This window comes from Chiloscyllium plagiosum, unplaced genomic scaffold, assembly GCF_037043375.1.
Source record: "Chiloscyllium plagiosum isolate Xiang-an unplaced genomic scaffold, Cpla_swu_hap1 HiC_scaffold_19, whole genome shotgun sequence".
Classification (NCBI taxonomy): domain Eukaryota; kingdom Metazoa; phylum Chordata; class Chondrichthyes; order Orectolobiformes; family Hemiscylliidae; genus Chiloscyllium; species Chiloscyllium plagiosum.
The window spans coordinates 50,481,269-50,505,838 of record NW_028270157.1 but is presented as its reverse complement, the minus strand read 5'-3'; the positions used below and the strand labels follow the sequence as shown (position 1 = coordinate 50,505,838).

General features: G+C 42.0%; 1 protein-coding gene across 2 annotated transcripts in view; it reads right to left on the bottom strand.

The window, feature by feature from the left end:
- The window catches only part of LOC122559423 (RIB43A-like with coiled-coils protein 2), a 64,173-nt gene that overhangs the window by 14,025 nt on the left and 25,578 nt on the right, over nucleotides 1-24,570 (bottom strand). For both annotated transcript variants that reach the window (XM_087997347.1, XM_087997348.1), the window contains exons 3-5: nucleotides 18,336-18,680; nucleotides 10,741-10,859; nucleotides 1,128-1,355 (exon numbers count right to left, since the gene is read on the bottom strand). In XM_087997347.1, the coding sequence (XP_087853473.1) occupies nucleotides 1,128-1,355; nucleotides 10,741-10,859; nucleotides 18,336-18,680 (692 nt within the window). The remainder of the gene's footprint in view (nucleotides 1-1,127; nucleotides 1,356-10,740; nucleotides 10,860-18,335; nucleotides 18,681-24,570) is intronic.

Here is a 24,570-nt window from a genome sequence, read left to right as displayed (position 1 = left end):
AAGCTTCCCAAGAAATAACTGAACACCAAGGGCCTGACTGCCAAAGAAGGATCATCTCAACTTTGGAACCAGGAAGCAAAGACCACTGAACTGACTTTCCAGTTTTCTACCTCCACCATAATCAATTTTCCCCATTTGTTTGTGTGTGGATAAGCAGGACTTTATAAGGGAATTTGAGTTCTAGTTAGTAGTATTTATACCATTCCTAACTCTTAAAAAAGACTGAAAACTCTAATTTAGAAAAGGTCATTGTAATTTCCCAACCTGGTGAATAGATAAACCTCCTACTGATAGCAGCTATTCTTAAAATAGATCCACATATTGGTGATGCACTTTTTAAAAAAATCAGTTTTAGGGAGATCAGATTTAAAATTTGATGTTACATATTATTCTAAGAATATATATGAATGTAATTTGAGTTTTTTTTAACCCATTTCTAAAATAATGCCTACTGTTGAAAAAATACACATTATGTTGAAGCATGTTGATTTTTCCATTACATTGATATTTGGGTGACTTGTAAATTATCCTGATGAGTGCAAGATGAAAAACTTTAACAAAAAGTGCCTTTTTTGGCAATACTCAACTCTGTACTATTAAATGACTATTATGTATATTGTCATAATTTGTATACAGGGAGTCAGAGCTTGTTTATTGAAATAAAGGTTTGTGTACATCATGACCAGTATCTGGTGTTAACTTAAAACATAACAATATTTTTCAGTGTATTTTAAATTACAGAGGTTCTAATAGCTCAGTGGGCAAATACTACATAGTGTATCACTAATCTATGCACACAAAACAGACATTAATTCCCAATCTTGTCTAAAATGGCTATAAAAATAAGGAAAAATTCTAAGTATGAGGATTGCTCTTTGTGGCCCAAGATTAGGGAAGGTGAAAAAAATTAGACTCCCCATTATTGACCATCATCCTATAATTGCTGTAAAGTATGCTTGTGTAGATATGAGACAGAATTCACTCAATGTCCATTATCACTCACCATGTATTGTGCATGAAGAGTGTAAAAGGTAGTGAATAATTCCAATTTCATCAGAGCTACATAAAATATAAATATGGCAAATGGTGGGGAAATGTGCAAAATGAAAGACCACTAATACTAATACCTTTTTTTCCTGGACCTGTTGCTTCTGTTTGCGAGTAACATCATCTATCTGGTCTGGTGTCATTCCTTTCCAGCGATGTACAATGACTCGATTTGGTCCAAACGCACTAAATGCCTGTTTTGGGTCTTCTGTTAAGAAATCACTGTGCATTTGGTTTTGAATGTCAATTGCATTATCTTCTTGCTCTTGGAGTTTTTCAAGTTTACGTTTTGTAGCAGATTCAGTTGCCTAAACCACAAAGATAAAAAAAACTTCCTATTTATTGTCTTTTTGCGAAAAACAATAGAATCAAGGAGAAAAATGTCATTTGTTTTGTTGACCTATTGAACTTAATGGAAGTATTTTTTAACTTTTCTCAGTTTGTAATGGAAGATGCCAAATTAGTTTGCCCTTATGTAAAAGGTAAATATGCAAAGCTGCACAGATGCTTGAGATTATATATTTTATTTAGTCTTGCTGAAATTGCAGAAACAATTTAGGACTAACGGACTAAGCAAGGTATGGATTACCACATGCAGTAGCTAAAGCAAAAGTGATGATTTAAAGGGGAATATTTCTGTTGATAATAACAAGTGGGTGGCACGGTGGCACAGTGGTTAGCACTGCTGCCTCACAGCGCCTGAGACCCGGGTTCAATTCCCATCTCAGGCGACTGACTGTGTGGAGTTTGCACGTTCTCCCTGTGTCTGCGTGGGTTTCCTCCGGGTGCTCCGGTTTCCTCCCACAGTCCAAAGATGTGCAGGTCAGGTGAATTGGCCATGCTAAATTGCCCGTAGTGTTAGGTAAGGGGTAAATCTAGGGGTATGGGTGGGTTTCGCTTCGGCGGGTCGGTGTGGACTTGTTTCCACACTGTAATGTAATCTAAAAAAAAAGTGTAAGGTTTTATATATATATATATATATATATATATAGATATATAGATATTACCACTTACCATAACTAACCATTCTTGATAAAATAAGTACTTAAAGAAAAAAATAGAAAGTTGAGAAGGTCAGGGGAGGTAGGGGGCAGGACACTTTGACTTGAGAGGGAGTAGAATTATAGAACAATAAAGAGCCAGGTGTGATTTGTTTTTACATGGACTTGTTAGTGCTAAAATGAAAGTATAAATAAGAGCATATAATGTAGTTATGGCCAATGGTGAAAGAATAGTTTGAATGTACAAGAAAAGCGCTATAACACTGAGAAGCTTTTAGAGATCTCCCCTGTATGCATACTTGTACTGGTAAATAAACTGCAGCTTGATTCAATTTTCAAATGTCTTTGGATAAAGCACATCAATTAGCGCTGTGAGAAAGTAATCCACAGACAGCTGAGAGACCAGTTCTTTGGATGCACCAGAGAGGTGTGTATCTTTATTTTACCGCTGGTGATCATATAATAAAGTTGGCAGAGACCTGAAACTGAGAGTTACTGGAAGGTGAGGAAGCAGGAACTGCACAACTAGCCATGCACTGCCAAAAATATAGGTCAGAATCACTCCGAAGTGACCGACCAGATAGACTTGTAGCAGAAGACAGGCAGGTCTGAGCCATTGGGCTGCAGCCCAGTGGCAACACACTCCATAATCATGCCAGAGAACCATAAGTGGTGACCAGAAAAATATAACCAGATTCATGGCAAATACATCGAAGAAACTAATAAAGAAAATGAGAAAGAAAGAATGAATTGAATCCAGACGACAACCTGGCTAAACAAAAAGGACAGTGGGAGACTCAGAGGATGAAAAGAGTGTCTTTAAAGCAGCTACTTAATATTTCTAAATGTATAGAAAAGGCAGTGTAAAAAGAGACAAAATGAAGTAAACACAAACACAGGCACTAGAACTGTGTCTTGCATCCTCAGACATTGCCTGGAAGCTGCTGAGTACAGCAGACAATTTAATAATCAGGAGATGCTGTCAGATTATGAAGTTGTGACTCCGTCGGCACTGCCCTCCCCAAAGTAAGAGGATAGATGGTGATGGTCCACAAGAGCACATTACTGAGGCACAGAGTAATACCCAGCTAATAATGCAGTATGTCCTCTTTCCCCAGCCGAGAAACAAATGCTGATGGGAGCATTGTCCTGAACCGAATAAATCATACAAATATTGATTTTTGGAATAAAGTTACAGAAATACAGTGGTGACCCCGGAATCCGAACACCCCTATTGTACGAACAACTTGGAATCCAAACAATTACTTCGAGAAAATTTTGCCCTAAAATCCGAACACATCTTCAGAATCCGAACACCACGTACAGTTCAGGTCGCACATTGTTTGTTCAGTTCGTCCCGGGAAGTAGTCGTGAAAGCATCTCTTGTGTGTCCATCACTAGTTTACCTCGTGTTTTCACCTTGATTTGTGCTTTTTTTTTAATTATCACCCTTGTGCATCAATCATAGCACCCAAGAAGAGCAGTGAAGCAAATAAGTGCATTCACCATTAGCACTCCTCACTAAGGTAAATGAAGTTATTTTCATATTAGTACATTTATTTCTTGCTTTTATTATTATTACTTGATATTTAGGTCATTTACTCATCTTATTTTACCTTAACCATGTGTATTTGCAGTTAAAAGTGTCTTGAAAATGTTTTTTTTTGGGTCCAGAAATGGATTAATTCACTTTCCATTATTTCTTATGAGGAAAATAGTTTCGGAATCCGAACTTTTCGCAATCCGAACAGCATCCTGGAACGAATTAAATTCGGATTCCGAGGCACCACTGTAAACAGAAATTTGACAGATTCAAGAAAGAGGCACAATGGAGATTGGGAGGTTCTTAGTCTTAACTGGTCTGCTGTAGTAGCAAAAACCTATTACAATGGTAAAATTGTCTGCAATTATGCTCCTAAATATGTTGGAACGAGAGATTCAATCTGGTCTTCAAAAGTTCCTAGAAATGGGATTGCTGGTTGTGGTGAACTACAATGAGATATTGCAGTGGACTACTGAAGTAGATACAAGGCACAAAGAGGGAATGCACATTGAAAGAAGGTAGCCATGATAATGAACACGGGTGCCTCTGTAACTATAAGCAAATGAATTAAAATTCTCTCCAAAAAGTGATGTCATATAGTTATAGCAAACGTAAGTGAGAAATCCTTTCCACCATAGGAAAGCAAGACCATTCTAGTGGAAACAGGACATTTTATGTTCCCACTGATTGTGAACTGATAAACAAACATACAAAATAGGAAAATGAGTAGACCACTTGGCCCTCAAACCTTCTTCACCATTCAATAAGATCATGACTGATCCATTTCTGTTTTCAAATCTACCATTTTATCAGTAAACTGTTTTAAGACCCCAGAAGTTGCTCCACGACTGCATACTCTGACAACTGGGAGGATTAATAGTTCCAAAGCAGGATAGATAATTTGGCTGAACAAAAACAGTAACAGAATTCACAGGTACCCTGGGGATTCAGTAACACCTTCAATGGTAGGCACAACTTTTAACAGTACCACAGAAATAGACTGAAGAGACCCCAGACCTGGTAATGACCTATCAACTGGTTCCCAATGTATGGGCAAAAGATAAACAAGATGATGGGCTAGTGGATATGAAATAAATAAGCAGAATAAGAAGCCTGAAATAACTTCATAGAGGGCAGTATCCCATCAACAAGTCATCCTTTATTTACTCATGGAAAGTCCTTGACACTGATCCAGCTTCCTCAGAGCCAACTCTGAGTAAACAGAACCTCTGACACTGTGTTTATATGTGTCAGCCTGGGCTCCCTAATTGGACCAGATTAATAACCCTAATCAGGGAATTGGCCTCCTCACAACAACTGCAGGGCCAGTGCCCAATTAGAAATATTCGATAAAAGACAAAGCCCAATATAGTCATGATAATTATACAGTAGTTGAGAGAGAACAAATATGGTCAAACCAAACAACTCAATCATTAACCCCCATGTGGCAAGTTAAGAAAAACTGGGTGGTCATGCAACTTAACAATCAATTAAACTGCATTAAATAAGGTAACCTATAGGAAATAACCAATTGTAGCTAGTTCCGTGACAATATTCAATAGCCTTAAGTCAGAATATTGAATATTCAGCATCCTGGACATAACTATTGGGATTCTGGTTGATTAACACACACAGAATTCCCAAGAGAAGTTTGAATTTGCAGTTGAAAATTTATAGTACACTTTGACATGGGTTCTGTAAGATTCCAAAATAGTCAGCAATACTTCACTGCGAATAAATTTGGTCTTAAAACATCTAGAATGACAACATCTTAATACAATATATTGATGACCTCCTTATAGATTCCATGGCATCGATAGAACATATCAGAGTGGTGCCAGCTGTACTGGAGAGTGGTAGGTGCCTGGAACATGCTGCTGGGTGAGGTGGTATAAGCAGATATAATTGCAATGTTTAAGAGACATTTAGTCAGATGCATGAACAATCAAAGGATAGAGGGATACGGACCACATGCAGGCAAGGTGAGGTTTGTAGTCATCTAGGTAGACCTCAGAATATGAGTTCCCTTGTTGGGGCTGTTAATCTGGTCCAATTAGGGAACTCAGGCTGACAGATGCACTCTGTCCTCTCAGGAAATGGAAAAAAGTCTGCTTCTATCAGCCAACAATGGTTTGAAGCAACAAACACTGTATACAACCATGTTCATGTGATAACGGCAGGAAATCCAACCCAAGGGAAGTGCAAAGAACCATTCAGCCTCTTGTTGAACAGGGTAGCAGCTACACAATTGTGGCTGATTGGCTGTTCCGCCCTCACCTCCAGCTGTTCAGAGATCAATTGATCTCATGTTGTAGAATCTACTCAGCGACAAAAGCCCTCTCAAGCTCTCTGGGAGATAGAATTCCAAATATATCACTGCCCAAACCTTGGAGTGATGGTGTTTCCCATCTTCCCAGTCTGAGATGGCATTCCCACTCCTCCAGACTGGGACTCCATCCATCCCCAGTTTTCCAGTTTCCAGTCTAGGAGAATACAATACACAAGATTGGAGGAGGTATTCATTACATCTAATGTGGCCCACTCTATGTTGGAGAAATTAAACACAAGACTGGGTGGCCGCTTTGCAGAACACCTCCAGTCTGTGCACAAGCATGACCTCAACCTTCCCATATCTGGTCATTTTAACACAGCATCTTGCTCACACACTCACTTGTCTGTCCTCGGCATCTGCAGTACTCCAGCGAATCCTGGTGCAAACTGGAGGAAGAATATCTTATCTTCAGACTAGGCACTTTACAACCTTCTGAACTTAATATTACATTCAACACCACTCCTTCCTTTTCTTTCAGTTCTACTGGTTACATTCTCTGTCACCATGTTCTCTCTCCCCTCCCCCCATCCCAATGTGGCTATTTGTTCTTTCCAGTTTGGTAGTCAGGCACACCAAAGCTCTGTCATCCTTATGTTCCAATCACTTAATCTGAACTATCAACATCTTTTTTTGCCCCAGTACTCTACACTCACCATCCCCCAACCATAGCATAAATGCTGACCCCTCCACACATGGCAGTAGACATTGTTTATTTGGAGGCAAAAGTGAGGACTGCAGGTGCTGGAGATCAGAGTCTAGATTAGAGTGGTGCTGGAAAAGGACGCAGGTCAGGCAGCATCCGAGGAGCAGGAAAATTGACGTTTCGGGCAAAAGCCCTTCATTTATTTGGATTTTAGTAAAGCCTTTGACAAGCTTCTGCATGGTAAACTAATTGGTAAAGTTAGGTCAGATGGGCATCAGGGTGAGTTGCCAAGTGGATACAAAATTGGTTTAAAGGCAGAAGACAGAGAATAATAGTGGCGGTTTGCTGTTCAGTCTGGAGGACTGCGATGAGTGGTGTTTCCACAGGGATCGGTTCTGGGTCCTCTTTTGTTTGTCATTTATATAAATGATTTGGATAAGAATCTAGGAGGCATGGTTAGTAAGTTTGCGGACAACATTAAAATTGGTGGCAAAGATGGTAGTGAAGAAGGGAACTTTGATCAATTGGGTCAAAGGCTGAAAAATGGCAGGTAGAGTTCAATCTGGATAATTGCAAGCATTGCATTGTGGTACAACAAACAAGCTTATACAATTAATGGTAGGGCCTTTGGTAGTGTAGAACTGAGGGACCTAGGGGTGCAAGTACAGAATTCTTTGAAGTTTTCGTCACAAAGACAGGATGATTAAAAAGGCGTTTGGCAAGCTTGCCTTCATTGCTCAGTCCTGACAGCTCTGACTGAAGATCTATCTGAAGAAAGTACAATGAATAGATGCACTGACAGCAGATATGTTTTTGGGGTCATCCATGATTGCATGACTTCTTAGAGAAGATGGGGGTATGTGACCTCCACTGGAAGCTGCATACAGCAGAATATACATGATGGGATACCTGAGACCAAAATGAAATTTTGGGAATGGAGATAAGATGAGTGAAAAGACACATTGAATCTAAGGACAGAATGGGTAGGTTGTGGCCCCAGAGAGTATGCAACAGAATCTACCCATTGTTTATCTTGGAAAACAACACTTTTGGAGGAACACCATGCTTAGCTGCCTGGTGTGTGGCTGGTAGTGGCCAGGAATAGATAATAGATAAGATAACTATGCTCAATTTAACAATAATAGTGAGGTAAAAATTAAAATTGCCAACAAGCAAAGAACCAAGAGGTTTTGGGAGCACCTCCAAACACACTTTATTGGGCCCTGCCCCTAGCTGAGGTCTCATATCCCGCTTAGTCATGTTAGACCAGTTCACCTGATAGTCTTTTTTCATTTTAGTTCATTTTTCCTTCCTCTTTTAGAGAATTACTTTCATCCTCTCCATGTAAAATGGTCTCTCATATCTTTCACATTATTCTATTGCTTCTCCTGGTCATTTCTTCCATTTCTCCCATGACAAGATGGTTCCCAACAATACTGACATTACAGAATCCTTTGAGGTCAAGACATGGGTCAATCAGCATGTGTCATCAACCCCACCCTTCTTCTATCTTCACTGCCACCAACTTCAGTTTGTCAAGAACATGTTTCCCAGTGAGGTGTGGACACTGTCTACAGAATTGGTGAAAAGCTTCTCAACCTCAACCAGTTGAAATCCAAGAAGAAAACAACATCAGCCTCACTTGTGGAATGTCAGTGTGTGATGACAATACCTTCTCTGCTCTCTCAGAAGAGAATCTTCAAACTTCATCTAACACCTTTGGAGAAGCAAACTGAAGAATTGGTCTCAGCTTAACCTCAAGACTCAAATCTTTCACCAACCTGTCCTAGGTTGGAGCCCTAGCAAAACTGGAATCAATGGGTATTGGGGGAAAACTCGCTTGTGGTTGGAGTCATACCCGACATAGGAAGATGGTCATGGTTGTTGGAGATCAGTCATCTCAGCTGCAGGAGTTTCTCAGGGTAGTGTCCGATGCTCAACCACCTTCTGCTGCTTCATCAATGACCTTCCATCCATCATAAGGTCAGAAGTGGGGATGTTCATTGATGATTGCACAATGTTCAGCACCATTCACGACTCCTCAAAAACTGAAGCAGTCCATGTTCAAATGCAACAAGAACTGGATATTATCCAAACTTGGGGTCATAAGTGTGAGTAACATTCACACCGCACAAATGCCAGGCTATGACCATCACGAATAGAGACAATCTAACTACAGGCCCTTGACATTCAAAGGTGTTACCATCACTGAATCCCCCACTATCAACATCCTAGGGGTTATCATTGACCAGAAACTCAATTGCACTCACCACATAAATATAGTGGCTACAAGAACAGGTCGGAGGCTAGGAATACTGCAACAAGTAACTCACCTCCTGACTCCACAAAGCCTGCGCACTACCTACAATGCACAAGTGAGGAATATGATGGAATAATCCCCACTTGCACGGATGAATGCAGCCCCAACAATATTCAAGAAGCTTGAGAGCATCCAGGACATAACAGCCCACTTGATTGGCACCAAATCCACAAGCATCCAGTCACTCCACCATCGACGCTGAGTAGCAGCAGTGTGTACCATCTACAAGATGCACTCAGAAATTCAGCAAACATCCTCAAGTAGCACCTTCCAAACTCAAAACCACTTCCATCTAGAAGGACAATGGCAGCAGATATAGGGGAACACCACCACCTTCAACTTTATCTCCAAATCACTCACCATCCTGACTTGGAAATATATCACCATTCCTTCACTGTCACTGGGTCAAAAATCTGGAAATTCCTCCATACTGGTATTGTGGGTCAAGCCCACAGCAAGTGGACTACAGCATTTCAAGAAGGCAGCTCACTATCAACCTCTCAAGGGCAACCAGGGACAGGCATTAAATGCTGGCCAGCCAGAGATGCCCACATCCCATAAATGAAGAAATAAAAGAATAAATAAAAAGGTCAAGTTCTGGTCCTAGATCAAATGGAGAAACCCTCCCAAACCTGGAACATTTTCCCTAACTGGGAAGCAACCTCTCAACTAAGGTTGACATTGATGTGGAGATTCAACATCACATCCAAACTGTGAGTGCCATCTTCAGATGCTGTAGAATAAGAATGTGACATTCATGCTGATACCAAGATGCTTATGTAGAAGTCAGTCAACCTTCTGACTATTCTGTGTAACTCCGAAACTTGTATTACAAGTAAATGCCATGTCAAGGCCTTGAAAAGTACCATCAACACTTTTTGAAATAGATTCTCAGGATCAGCTAGGAGGAGAGATGTACTAACATCAGCATCGTTGAAGCAGCTGATAGCACCAGCATTGAAGCCATAAAATATCCAAAACCAATTCTGCCGAAGCTGCCATGTGCTTAGAATGTCCGAGTTCTGACTTCCAAAGCAAATCATCTTTAACTAACTGCAGAAAACCAGTCCAACAAAAGAAAGACAAAAAGGGTGTTTGAAAGACTCCCTGAAATTTAACTCAAAAAATACAACACGGATGTCAATGTGTGGGAGATCGTCATTCAGAAAAATACAACTTGGGGGAAGTCACTGTATGAAGGGACACAATTCTTTGAGAACACCTATCAGCAAGACAAAATATGGAAAAGGAAGCAGAAAAAGAATGCCAACGATCTCAAGACCAAGGACCAATTCCACTTCCTGGAAACACATGAGAAATGTGCTATTGGAGATGCAAGTCTAGAATTGGGCTTATCAGCCACAAGGACGCACAGAACCCATGATCAGTGACATGGAATTTCCTAGGTGGGCAATTATACTCATTAGCGAGTGATTATTGACAATAACAATTTATTCTGCAATGGTAGCTTTTAAATTTATGAAAGGTGGTTCTAATGCTCAAGATATCCACTACTTTGTCAGTTTTACCTTGGTTGCTGCCATGATCACACATTGAAGATAATTTTTGTGAATACTATGCACATTCGAAACTGTGCTTTAAACCATTCATCAATAACTTGACATCTATTAGATTCACATCCACAACTTTGCTTTCTCAAAAAGAATTGAGTGCACTGATGACTGATAGAACCATAAGTATTAAAGTTGGAGTCACCTTTTCCCTACCCTGTCTAAATATGAAAATTCATTTAATGTAATTGAAGATATTTTATGAATAGGCAGGATGAACAGAGATGTGCAATATGATCTAATCTCTAAACGAAAGCAAATAGAATGGAAAGAAAAGTGAAACCTGTGCCTGATTAAAATCTTTTGTTGCCACAGTAATTGCTCTCTTCATATCTTCTTCCATTTGTTGAAGTTCACAAGCTCTTTGGTCCTGAGCTATCCTATATTTATTATACAGACTATCTGAAAAAAAGAACACATTATACAAAATATAAGCTTAAAGAAGTTATTATGAAACTTCAAATTTTACTGTTAATTGTTTGATAATACAGAATTTAAAATTGTTAAAAAGAAAGACAAATCTGAACTTTTTGTCTTAAATTCAGCAGGACTGGTTGCAAAAAAACAAATTCTGAAATGGAACACCAACTTATACAGCACTAATTGCTTGACATGGAGATGCTTCAGGAAATGTTAACATACGACTTATATGGGGAGACATTTCTTCACTCGAGCTAAGAGCATTTAGAAGAGTCATATTGAGTCTTCTAAGCAATCTTAGAGTCAAAGAGATGTACAGTACAGAAGCAGACCCTTCAGTCCAACTCGTCCATGCCGACGAGATATTTTTCTAAATCCTTCCTATTCATATACCCATCCAGATGCCATTTAAATGTTGTAATTGCACCACTTCCTCCGCTCATTCCATACACACATCATCCTCTGTATGGTGAAGTTGCCCCTCAGGTCCCTTTTAAATCTTCCCCCTCTCACCTTAAACTTATGCCCTATAGTTTTGGATTCCCCTGGCCTAGAGTAAAAACCCAGACTATTCACCCTATCCATGCCCTTCATGATTTTATAACCTTCTATATGGTCACCCTACTGCGGTATTAGATGCCCCAGTGTTGAGTATATTTAAGCCTCATTCAGACAGATGTTGCTCTCTCAAGGAATCAAGAGATGTTGGGAGCGGGCATTAAAGTTGAGGCAGAACAGCTGGCTCATAGAGGCCATATGTTCTACATATGCTTCTGTTTCTTACATTCCTAAGTTCCATGAGTGCTCTAAGTAGCACTATTCCTTCCACCAACAACAAAAGGACACTGATGTCTGTGGAATCTTGCTGTTGCATTCAACTTTATTATAGCTGTGACTATAATCCATCACAATTTGTTCTTTGTAAAATTATTTAAGGTATTTTAGAGGCATAGGTAAAACTACATGATTGCTAGTTTTTTCTTCCAAAGGTTGTCCCCTTAGCAGTCTTTCAATGAAATTGTTCGCTTACTGTCACTATGTTTTGGGAAAGTTTTGTACCAGATCTTCAGTTATAGAGTCATACCAATGTACAGCACAGAAACTAGTCCAGTCCCATTTGCCAGCATTTGACCCATATCCCTGTAAACCTTTTCTACTCTTATATCCATTCAGATGCCTGTTAAAAGTTGTAATTGTACAACTCCACCACTTCCTCTGGCAGCTCATTCCATACATGCACCACCCTCTGTGTAAAAACTTGTGTTTAAATCTTTCCCCACTCACCCTAAACCTATGCCCTTTAGAGCCACCCCAGGTAAAAGACCTTGTCTATTTACCCTATCTATGCCAATCATGATTTCATAAACTTCTATAAGGTCATCCCGCAGCCACCCGACACTCCATGGTAAACAGCCCTGGCTTACTCAGCCTCTTACTATAGCACAACCCCTCCAGGCCTTGCAACATCCTTGTAAATCTTTTCTGAACCCTTTCAAGTTTCACAACATCCTTCCTATAGGAGGGAGACCAGAATTGCACACAATATTCCGCAAGTGGCCTAACCAATGTCCTGTACAGCCCCAACTTGACCTCCCAACTCTTATACTCAATGCTCTGACCAATAAAGGAAAGCATACCAAATGTTTTTTTACAATATCCTATCCACTTGTGACTCCACTTTAAAGGAACTATGAACCTGCACTTACTAAGAACTGTGTACCCAAATTTCAAATCCATCTATGATCATTCAAATCATTGGAAAAGAAGATTTCTTTTCATCAGTTTGGACTGGACTTGAAATAGCATCTGAAGTTGAACAATAATAAATGCTAACCTAGCTAACCAACAAGTAAAAGCAAAATACTGCAATATGGGAAATTAGAACTCTGACTTTTCATCAGAACTCCAATGACTACGGGAAAGCAGACTAGCCTGGCTAAAATCTGTGATCTGGGACCATAAGACTATAAGACATAGGACATCATGATCTTCATGGCTGAGCTAATAACCCTCAACTCCACTTTCCTGCCTTTTCCATATAACCTTTGATTCCATACTGATTGAAAATATGTCTAACTTAATCACCCAGCCCCAACAGGCATTGGCAGTTAAGGATTCTACAGATGCACTAACCTCTGTGAGATTAATTTCTTCCTCGAGCCTTCTTAAAAGAACAGTCCCTTACAGAGATTATGCCCCTTGGTCCTAGACTTTCCAACAAAGGGGAAACAACCTTTCAGTATTCACTCTGTCAAGTCTCTGAAGAATCTTGTTTGTTTCGACAACGTCACCTCTCATTCTTCTGAATTCCAATGAGTCTCAACCCAACCTACTCAACCTCGTCTCATAAGACAGCACCTCCAGACTTTGTATCAGCTTGGTGAACCTTCTCTGTACTGCCTCCATGCCAATATATGTTCGCTGAGATAAGAAGCCAACAACTGTTCCGTCTGTGGTCTGATTAGTTCCTTGTATGGCTTTAGCAGAACCTCTCTACTTTCATAGTCCACTCCTTTTGAAGTGGACTATATACAATATTCCAATTGGTCAATATTCCAATTGCTTTCCCTATTATTCTCTTAATTTGGATGCTAGCTGTGAGATCTAAATTCCCCAGTTCTGTAGCTTTGCGCAGTCTTTCTCCATTTAAATAATATTCAGCTTCTCAATTCTTTCTACCAAAGTGCATAACCTCACATTTTCTCACATTATATTCCATCTGTCAAGTTTTTGCTTACTTGCCTAACCTGTCTATATCCCTCTGAAGTCCCTTTGTGTCATCCCTTTGGGGCAGCACAGTAGCTCAGTAGTTAGCACAGCAGCCTCACAGCACCAGTGACCGATGTTTGATTCTAGCCTCAGGAGACTATCTGTTTGGAGTTTGCATATTCTCCCCATGTCTGTATGGGTTTCCTCCAGGTGCTCTGGTTTTGTCCCACAGTGCAAAGATGTGCAGATCAGGTGGATGGCCATGTTAAATTGCCCATAGTGTTAGGTGCATTAGTCAGAGGGAAATGGGGTCTGGATTGGGTTACTCTTCGGAGGATCGATATGGACTTGTTGGGCTGAAGCGCCTGTTTCCACACCGTAAGAATCTAATCTCTCTCATCCTCACTATTTGCCTTCCCATCTATTTTTGTGTTATCAGCAAACTTGGCTATAATAGTCACTTGCCTCATCCAAGTTAGTATATACTGTAAATAACTGTGGTCTTAACAGTGATTGATGTGCCATCCTGAAAATGGTTCTTTTATCCCACCTCTGTTTTCTATTTGTTAGCTAATCTTCTATCCACGCTAATTTACTACTTCTAAAACCATTATTTTGTCAAATAAATTGCCTTTTATGATACAGATTATAATAAAATATTTCCTCTAATTAGCACCTTGCTTACCTATTGTCTTTGGGATTCTTCTCATGTCCATCACTGTGAAGATTGATCTAGATCAGGCTTTAAATTAATTACTGAGGGGTGAGGTTGGAGACACTTTTTTCAAGAAGGCACAAGATAAAAAGTAGCAAACTATAAGCCAGTAAATCTGACATCTGTTGCTGAGAAAATTCCAGAGTCCAATTATTAAGGTAGAAATAGTGGCACTTTTATATTTATTTATTTTCTCGGAAATGGGTGTTGCTTGCTGGTCAGCATTTATTGCCCTCCCCCAGTTGTCCTTGAGAAGAAAGTGGTAAGCGGCCTTCTTGAACCACTGAAATCCATTTGCTATTGGTTAACCTTCAATACCCATAGGGAGGAAATTTCAGAATTTTGATCCAGTGACAGTAAAGGAATAGTGGTACATTACCAAGACAAATTGATTTCTAATTTAATTATATGGATTAGCCAGAACATCATCCCAGCATGGTTCCAATGATGCCCATCTGAACAAAACAGCTAGTGGGGGTGCCAGTATCCCATAAATTGGAACCCATTTAGATTAGATTAGATTACATTACAGTGTGGAAACAGGCCCTTCGGCCCAACAAGTCCACACCGACCCGCCGAAGCGAAACCCACCCATACCCCTACAATTACCCCTTATCTAACACTACGGGCAATTTAGTTTGGCCAATTCACCTGACCCTGCACATCTTTGTGACTGTGGGAGGAAACCGGAGCACCCGGAGGAAACCCACGCAGACACGGGGAGAACGTGCAAACTCCACACAGTCAGTCGCCTGAGGCGGGAATTGAACCCGGGTCTCTGGCGCTGTGAGGCAGCAGTGCTAACCACTGTGCCACCGTGCCGCCCACGGCCCGTTCTGTCCCACAAATCTTTAAGCCATGTATTTACCACTCTAACCTTAATTATTCTATTCCTATTTGCATGTGGCTTAGGTGATAATTTGGAGGTTCTTAACTTTCTAGTTTGGCTTTTCAATTTAGCTTGAGCTGCTCATAATCCCTCTTTCCTAGTCCTACCTATGTTATTATGTGGATAACAGGATTCTTTCCCTCCCACTCAAAGTATCTCTTCAACCCAGATGAAATGTCATCAACTTTGTAATCAAATGTGCAAAACAGTCTTTGGAATCTCTGACTTTGTTACAGAGAACAATGTCTATTGCCCTAACTATGCATACTTTAGTCTCCATTTGTGTACTCCATGCTGGGTATTTGTAAGTGCTGTTAGTTTCAGTTTACAATGAGAGGATACTTATTTTTCCATATGGAGCCATAGAGATGTACAGCATGGAAACAGACCCTTCAGTCCAACTCGATCAGGTCATCCAGATATTCTAAATTAATCTAGCCCCATTTGCCAGCACTTGGCCCTCTAAACCCTTCCTATTCATTTACCCATCCACATGCCTTTTAAATGTTGTAATTGTACCAGCCTCCACTACTTACTCTGGCAGCTCATTCCATTAACGTACCACGCTCTGCGTGGAAAAGGTTGCCCCTTAGGTCACTTTTAAATCTTTCCCCTCTCACTCTAAACCCATGCCCTCCAGTTCTGGACTCACCCATCCCAAATAAAAGACCTTGACTATTTACCCTATCCATGCCCTTAAAGATTTTATAAGATCAACCCTCAGCCTCCGATGCTCCAGGTAAAACAGCCCCAGCCTATTCAGCCTCTCCTTATAACTCAAACCTTCCAACAGTGGCAACATCCTTGTAATTCTTTTCTGAACCCTTTCAGGTTTCACAACATTCAGGAGGGAGACCAAATATTGCACACAATATTCCAAAAGTGGCTGAACCAACGTCCTGTACAGCCACAACATGACCTCCCAACTCTGATACTCAGTGCTCTAACCATTAAAGGAAAGCATACCAAACGCCTTCTTCACAATCCTATCTACCTGCGACTCTACTTTCAAGGAACTATGAACCTACACTCCAAGGTCTCTTTGTTCAGCAACATTCTGCAGGACCTTACCAGGACCTTGCCCTGATTTGCCTTTCTAAAATGCAGCACCTCACACTTATCTAAATTAAACTCCATCTGCCACTCCTTGGCCCATTGGCCCATCTGATCAAGATCCCGCTATACTCTGCGGTAACCTTCTTCACTGCCCACTACCCCTCCAATTTTGATGTCATCTGCAAACTTATTAACTATACCTCCTACGTTCACATCCAAATCATTTATATACATGATGAAAAGTAGTGGACCCATCACCGATCCTTGTGGCACACCAGTGGTCACAGGCCTCCAGTCTGAAAAACAACCCCCCACCACCACCACCCTGTGTCTTCTACCTTCGAGGCAGTTCTGTATCCAAAGGGGTGTTTCTCCCTGTATTCCATGTGATTTACCTTGCTAACCAGTCTACCACGAGGAACCTTGACAAACACTTTACTGTGCCCACATCCACTGGTCTGCCCTCATCAATCCTCTTTGTTACTTCTTTAGAAAACTCAATCAAGTTCCTGAGACATGATTTCCCACGCACAAAGCCATGTTGACTATCCCTAATCAGCCTTTGCCTTTCCAAATAAATGTAAATCCTGTCCCTCAGGATTCCCTCCAACAATTTGCCCATCACCGATGTCAGGTTCAACAGTCTACTGTTCCCTAGCTTTTCCTTACTATTTTTTTAAAATAGTGGCATCACGCTAGCCAACTTCCAGCCTCAACACCATGGCAGTTCCAGTCTATGTTTGGAAAGCTAAGATTCCCTACCATAAACCACCTTATTATTCTTACCGATAACTGAGATCTCCTTACAAATTTGTTTTTCAATTTCCTGCTGACTATTGGGGGCTCTATAGTATAATCCCAATAAAGTGATCATCTCTTTCTTATTCCTCAATTCCATCCAAAGAATTTGGTGGCAGTGGGGAGGTAGTTAGCGATGCTGGAGTACATAAATCAGGAAAAACAAAGAAAATTAACCGGGGCCACAGCGGCAGGAGCGGGGAGGTGTGAAAACTGAGTGGTCCGGCTGTTGCGAACGGTTTAGAGTTTTGTTTTGTGACCCAAATAACTTCCCTGGGCTTATTAACAGAAATATCCTCACTAGGAACAGCTGTCATGTCATCCCTTATCAAAAACACCACTCTCTCTCCTCTCTTGCTTCCCTTTCTATCTATGCTAAAGCATTTGTATCCTGGAACATAAGTTGCCACTCCTACCCATCCCTGAGCCACATCTCTGTAATTGCTACAATATCCCAGTCCCATGTTCCTAATCATGCCCTGAGTTTATCCACCTTCCCTGTTTGGCTTCTTGCATTGAAAAAGATGCAGTTTAATTTATCAGTCCTACCATTCTCCGTTTTCTTTCCCCTCCTGCCCTGATTGTTTGACTTGCTCCTTTTCCTAACTGTACTCGTCTCAGATAGCACAACATCAAATATCCCTGCCAGTATATTAGTCCCTTTCAATTCAATTGCAATCTTTTCTTCTTACACAGGTCACTTATGCCCCAGAAGGAAGTTCAATGATCCAAAAATGTGAACCCTTCCTCCAAGTGCTCCGGTTTCCTTCCACAGTCCAAAGATGTGCAGAGCAGGTGAATTGGCTATGCTAAATTGCCCATAGTGTTAGGTGCATTAATCAGAGGGAAATGGGTCTGGGTGGGTTACTCTTCGGAGGGTCGATGTGGACTTGTTAGGCTGAAGGGCCTGATTCCACACTGTAGGGAATCTAATCTAATCTAATCACCTGTACCAACACCTTAGCCACACATTCATCTGCGCTATCCACCTATTCATACCCTCACAAGCTGGTAACACCATGTTTTCTGATTCCAAAATCCACTTGCTTGGACAGAAATAGCACAATATTCCAGCTATTCAAGTTGTTAATTGACTAGAAGACTTTGCCATTTTTAAATTTGGGAGAAAAGGTAACTTTGAATTTGTACAGTTCTGCCCAAGTAGCTATAGTGCAAATAAAAGCTATTTCTCCATAGCCAGAGTCTCAGTAACCTCTTGAACAATTGGTTATTTGATAATAGGCAGTAATATCTATCATAAGGTTGAGTTTTACTTTTTAATTTGACTAACTTGCAAAGTTCTGGTCTTCCAAAGCATTCTTCAAATCTTTCTGCTGTGCAAGTAACCACTCCCTGGTTTGTTCCTGTTGACGTTTAATCCGTTCTTGTCGTTGTAAATCTTCCCCAGGTAGCTTCTGTATACTGGATACAGTGCAACGAGGATCAGTATCTGAAATTCGGGTAGGAACATCTTTTTTTAAAGCTTGTGGATCATTCAGATCAAATTCACGACGTGTTTCAGGTTTCTGGTAGCATATACGAAATTCACCAATAGCCTTGTTTAAATTCTTCACATCACGCTTGTGCCGAGCATCCAGGAGGCACATTGTTTGGTCATGGCGAATCAAATCCTTAGCTACAAAAAAAAGATGAGAAAAGCAATGAGACATCGCATATACATTTTGTCTGTTGCCTCTGGAAATATTGGGAAAGTCAGCAAGATACAAAAAGCACCTTTTGCCAAGATGCTAAAAAATCTTATATTTTGCAACTAAGGTATTTTATAATTCCCTGACTTGACACCTGCACAATATAAACAATCTTTTAGATTTTAAGTTAATGAGGCAGGGTTAATTAGCAATCTCAAAATAAAAGAACCACTTGGAAAACATCATATAATTGAATTCCATGTTATGTTTGAAAGAGAAATTCTCCATTCCAAATGGAAATCTTAAAATTAATTGCATGGGTATTGATTGGGAAAATAGGCTAATAAATATAATGATAATGAAGAGGAAATGTTGAAAGAAACAATTCAAAAGAAACAATACTCTCAGAATGCTTCAGAGAACATCTCCGTGACACCCGCACCAACCTACCCCACTGCCCTCTGGCTGAACACTTCAACTCCCCCTCCCACTCTGCCGAGGACATGCAGGTCCTGGGCCTCCTCCATCGCCACTCCCTTACCACCCGACACCTGGAGGAAGAATGCCTCCAACCCCATGGCAACAATGTGGATTTCACCAGATTCCTCATTTCCCCTCCCCCATCTTACCCCTGTTCCAACCTTCCAGCTCAGCACCATCCTCATGACCTGTCCCATCTATCTGCACTATCCTCCCCTCCGACCTATCACCTTTCCCCTCACCTCTATGCATCTATTGCACTCTCAGATACCTTCCCCAGCCTCTCCCATTTATCTCTCCACCCCGAGGCTCCTTGCCTCATCTCTGACTTTGTCTATTTATCCTATCCATCCCCCTCATAATTTTGTAAACCTCTATAAGGTCACCCCTCAGTCTCCAAAACTCCAGGGAAAACAGCCCCATCCTGTTCAGCCTCTCTCTATAGCTCTATACTAACCCTGGCAACATCCTTGTAAATCTTTTCTGAACCCTTTCAAGTTTCACAACATCTTTCCGATAGGAAGGAGACCAGAATTGCATGCAATATTCCAACAGTGGCCTGACCAATGTCCTGTACAGCCGCAACATGACCTCCCAACTCCTGTACTCAATACTCTGACCAATAAAGGAAAGCATGCCAAACGCCTTCTTCACTATCCTATCTACCTGTGACTCCACTTTCAAGGAGCTATGAACCTGCATTCCAAGGTCTCTTTGTTCAGCAACACTCCCTAGGACCTTACTATTAAGTGTGTAAGTCCTGCTAAGATTTGCTTTCCCAAAATGCAGCACCTCGCATTTATCTGAATTAAACTCCATTTGCCACTTCTCAGCCCATTGGCCCATCTGGTCAAAATCCTGTTGTAATCTGAGGTAACCCTCTTTGCTGTCCACACCTCCAATTTTGGTGTCACCTGCAAGTGCTCTTGCCAAGACTGCAAGAAACTACAAAGAGTTATGAACACAATCCTCCATCACGCAAACCAGCCTTCCATCCATTGACTCCATCTACACTTTCTGCTGACTTGGGAAAGACCTTGTCTCAGCTCCACCCTTTATAACTGGATCCTCAATATCCTGACCCATAGACTGCAAACAGTAAGAATAGGCAACAAAACCTCCTCTATCGTAATCCTCAATATTGGTGCCCTGCAAGGCTGTACACTTAGCCTCATACTATACTCCTTATACACTCATGACTGTGTGCCCAAATTCTGCCCCAACTCCATTTATAAGCTTGCTAATGATACTACCATTGTAGTTTGGATGTCAAGCAATGACAAGACAGAATACAGGAAAGAGATTGAATGCTTAGCAGAATGGTGTAAAGACAATGATCTCTCCATCAACGTCAGCAATGGTCAAGAGCGTCAAGTTCCTGGGAGTGGTGATCACCAATCTGTTCTCGTTCACCAATGTGATGGTCAAGAAAGCACAGCATTGCCTCTACTTCCTCAGGAAGTACTACAGCGGGCGCACAGAGAGGGGAGCCGGAAGGTAAAGGGAGACCAGTTTAAATTAACATTTTTCTTTTTGCAGTCTATGTTTTTTTTCAACTAGGAGCGGGAACCCGGACGTCGTCAACAGAGGCTTGTGGGAAGGTAAAACGTTTGAGTTGAGAAGGAAACTGAGACACTACACGTGTAGTGTCTCCTACCCTCCCTCCTCCTCTAACCTAAAAAAAAGGACTCAGTCGGCTGAACAGGTAAGCTACTTAGTGTTCTTGTTTTGGAGACTAAGTGTAGAGTTATGGCAGCGCAGGCAGTGGAATGTTCCTCCTGCAGGATGTTTGAGGTAGGGGTGACCACCGATGCTCCTGCCGACTTCACCTGCAGGAAGTGCAGCCAGCTCCAGCTCCTCACAGACTGCGTTAGGGAAATGGACCTGGAGTTGGATGAACTGAGGATTATTCGAGAGGCTGAGAGGATGATAGATAGAAGCTACAGGGACATAGTTACGCCAGAGAACAGAGGTAGCTGGGTAACAGTTAGAGGTGGGAAGGGGAGGAAGCAGGCAGTGCAGGGATTCCCTGTGGTCGTTCCCCTCAACAATAAGTATACGGATTTGGATACTGTTGGGGGGGGATAGCCTAGCAGGTGTAAGCTGCAGTGACCGGGTCTCTGGCACGAGGTCCAGTTCTGAGGCCCAGAAGGGAAAGGGGAGGAGGAGAGCGCTAGCTATAGGAGACTCTATAGTTAGAGGGACAGACAGGCGGTTCTGTGCACATGGGCGAGATTCTCGGATGGTTTGTTGCCTCCCGGGTGCCAGGCTCCGAAACGTCTCGGACCGTGTCTTCAGAATCTTTAAGGGGGAGGGTGTGCAGCCAGAAGTCGTGGTGCACATTGGTACCAACAACATAGGTAGGAAGAGGGGTGGGGAGGTCATTCAGGAGCTCAGGGAGTTAGGCTGGAAGCTAAAAGCTAGGACGGACAGAGTCGTCATCTCTGGGTTGTTGCTGGTGCCACGTGACAGTGAGGCAAGGAACAGGGAGAGAGTGCAGTTGAACATGTGGCTGCAAGGATGGTGTAGGAGGGAGGGCTTCAGATATTTGGACAATTGGACTCCATTCTGGGGAAGGTGGGACCTGTACAAGGAGGACGGGTTGCACCTGAACCAGAGGGCACCTATATCCTGGGAGGTAGGTTTGCTAGCACTCTTCGGGGGGGTTTAAACTAATTTTAAGGGGGATGGGATCCGGACTTGTAGTCCAGCAAGTAGGTTAGCTGTTTTTTGGGATGTCCAACAATGTAGGGAGGCTGTGGAGAAGGTAGCACTGACAGGGAATGCTTGCGGACACAGAGATGGGCTCAAGTGTGTATACTTCAACGCAAGGAGTATCAAAAATAAGGTGGGTGAACTTAAGGCATGGATCGGTACTTGGGACTACGATGTTGTGGCCATCACGGAAACGTGGATAGAAGAGGGACAGGACTGGTTGTTGGAGGCTCCTGGTTACAGATGTTTTGGTAAGATTGGGGGGATGGTAAAAAAGGAGGGGGGGTGGCGTTGCTAATTAGAAATGGTAAAACGGCTGCAGAAAGGCAGTTCGAGGGGGATCTGCCTTTGGAGGTAGTATGGGCTGAAGTCAGAAATAGGAAAGGAGCAGTCAACTTGTTGGGTGTTTACTATAGCCCACCCCAGCAGCAGTGATGTGGAGAAACAGATTGGGAAACAGATTTTGAAAGGTGCAGAAGCCACAGGGTAGTAGTCATGGGCAATTTCAACTTCCCAAATATTGGTTGGAAGCTCTTTAGATCAAGTAGATTGGACAGGGTGGTGTTTGTGCAATGTGTCCAGGAAGCTTTTCTAACTCAGTATGTCGATTGTCTGACCAGAGGGGAGGCCATATTGGATTTGGTACTTGGTAACGAACCGGGACAAATGATGGGTTTGTTAGTGGGTGAGCATTTTGGTGATGGTGACCACAATTCTGTGACTTTTACCTTGGTTATGGAGAGAGATAGGTGCGTGCAACAGGACAGGTTTTACAATTAGGGGAAGGGTAAATACGATGCTGCAAGACAGGATCTGAGGAGCATAAATTGGGAGCATAGGCTGTCAGGGAAGGATGTCGTTGTAATGTGGAACTTTTTCAAGGAACAGATACGACGTGTCCTTGATATGTATGTACCTGCCAGGCAGGAAAGAGATGGCCGTGTGAGGGAACCTTGGTTGACGAGGGAGGTTGAATGTCTTGTAAGGAGGAAGAAGGAGGCTTACATAAGGTTGAGGAAACAAGGTTCAGACAGAGCGTTGGAGGGATACAGGATAGCCAGGAGGGAGCTGAAGAAAGGGATTAGGAGAGCTAAGAGAGGGCTTGAAAAATCTTTGGCGGGTAGGATCAAGGATAACCCCAAGGACTTTTATGCGTAAGTGAGAAACATGAGAATGACGAGAACGAGGGTAGGTCCGATCAAGGACAGTAGTGGGAGACTATGTATTGAGTCGGAAGAGATAGGGAGGTCTTGAATGAGTACTTTTCTTCAGTATTTACAAATGAGAGGGACCGTACTGTTGAAGAGGAGAGTATGAAACAGACTGGTAAGCTAGAGGAGGTACTTGTTAGGAAGGAAGATGTGTTGGGCATTTTGAAAAATTTGAGGATAGACAAGTCCCCCGGGCCTGACGGGATATATCCTAGGATTATGTTGGAAGTAAGAGAGGAAATTGCAGAACCGTTGGCAATGACCTTTTCGTCTTCACTGTCAATGGGGGTGGTGCCAGGGGACTGTTGTGGCGAATGTTGTGCCCCTGTTCAAAAAAGGAAATAGGGATAACCCCGGGAATTACAGGCCAGTTAGTCTTACTTCGGTAGTAGGCAAAGTAATGGAAAGGGTACTGAGGGATAGGATCTATGAGTATCTGGAAAGACACCGCTTGATTAGGGACAGCCAGCATGGATTTGTGAGGGGTAGGTCTTGTCTTACAAGTCTTATTGAATTCTTTGAGGAAGTGACCAAGCATGTGGATGAGGGTAGAGCAGTGGATGTAGTGTACATGGATTTTAGTAAGGCATTTGATAAGGTTCCCCATGGTAGGCTTATGCGGAAAGTCAGGAGGCATGGGAGAGAGGGAAATTTGGCCAGTTGGATAGAAAACTGGCTAACCGGTCGAAGTCAGAGAGTGGTGGTAGATGATAAATATTCAGCCTGGAGCCCAGTTACAAGTGGAGTTCCGCAGGGATCAGTTCTGGGTCCTCTGCTGTTTGTAATTTTTATTAATGACTTGGAAGAGGGAGTCGAAGGGTGGGTCAGTAAATTTGCAGACGATACGAAGATTGGTGGAGTTGTGGATAGTGAGGAGGGCTGTTGTCAGCTGCAAAGGGACTTAGATATGGTGCAGAGCTGGGCTGAGGAGTGGCAGATGGAGTTCAACCCTATCAAGTGTGAGGTTGTCCATTTTGGAAGGACAAATAAGAATGCGGAATACAGGGTTAATGGTAGAGTTCTTAGTAAGGTGGAGGAGCAGAGGAATCTTGGGGTCTATATTCATAGATCTTTGAAAGTTGCCACTCAGGTGAATAGAGCTTGTAAGAAGGCCTATGGTGTATTAGCGTTCATTAGCAGAGGGACTGAATTCAAGAGTTGTGAGGTGATGTTGCAGCTGTATAGGACCTTGGTAAGGCCATATTTGGAGTACTATGTGTAGTTCTGGTCGCCTCATTTTAGGAAAGATGTGGAAGCTTTGGAGAGGGTGCAGAGGAGATTTACCAGGATGTTGCCTGGAATGGAGAATAAGTCATACGAGGATAGGTTGAGAGTGCTTGGCCTTTTCTCATTGGAACGGAGAAGGATGAGGGGTGACTTGATAGAGATTTATAAGATGATCAGGGGAATAGATAGAGTAGACAGTCAGAGACTTTTTCCCCGGGTACAACAAGGGGACATAAATTTAAGG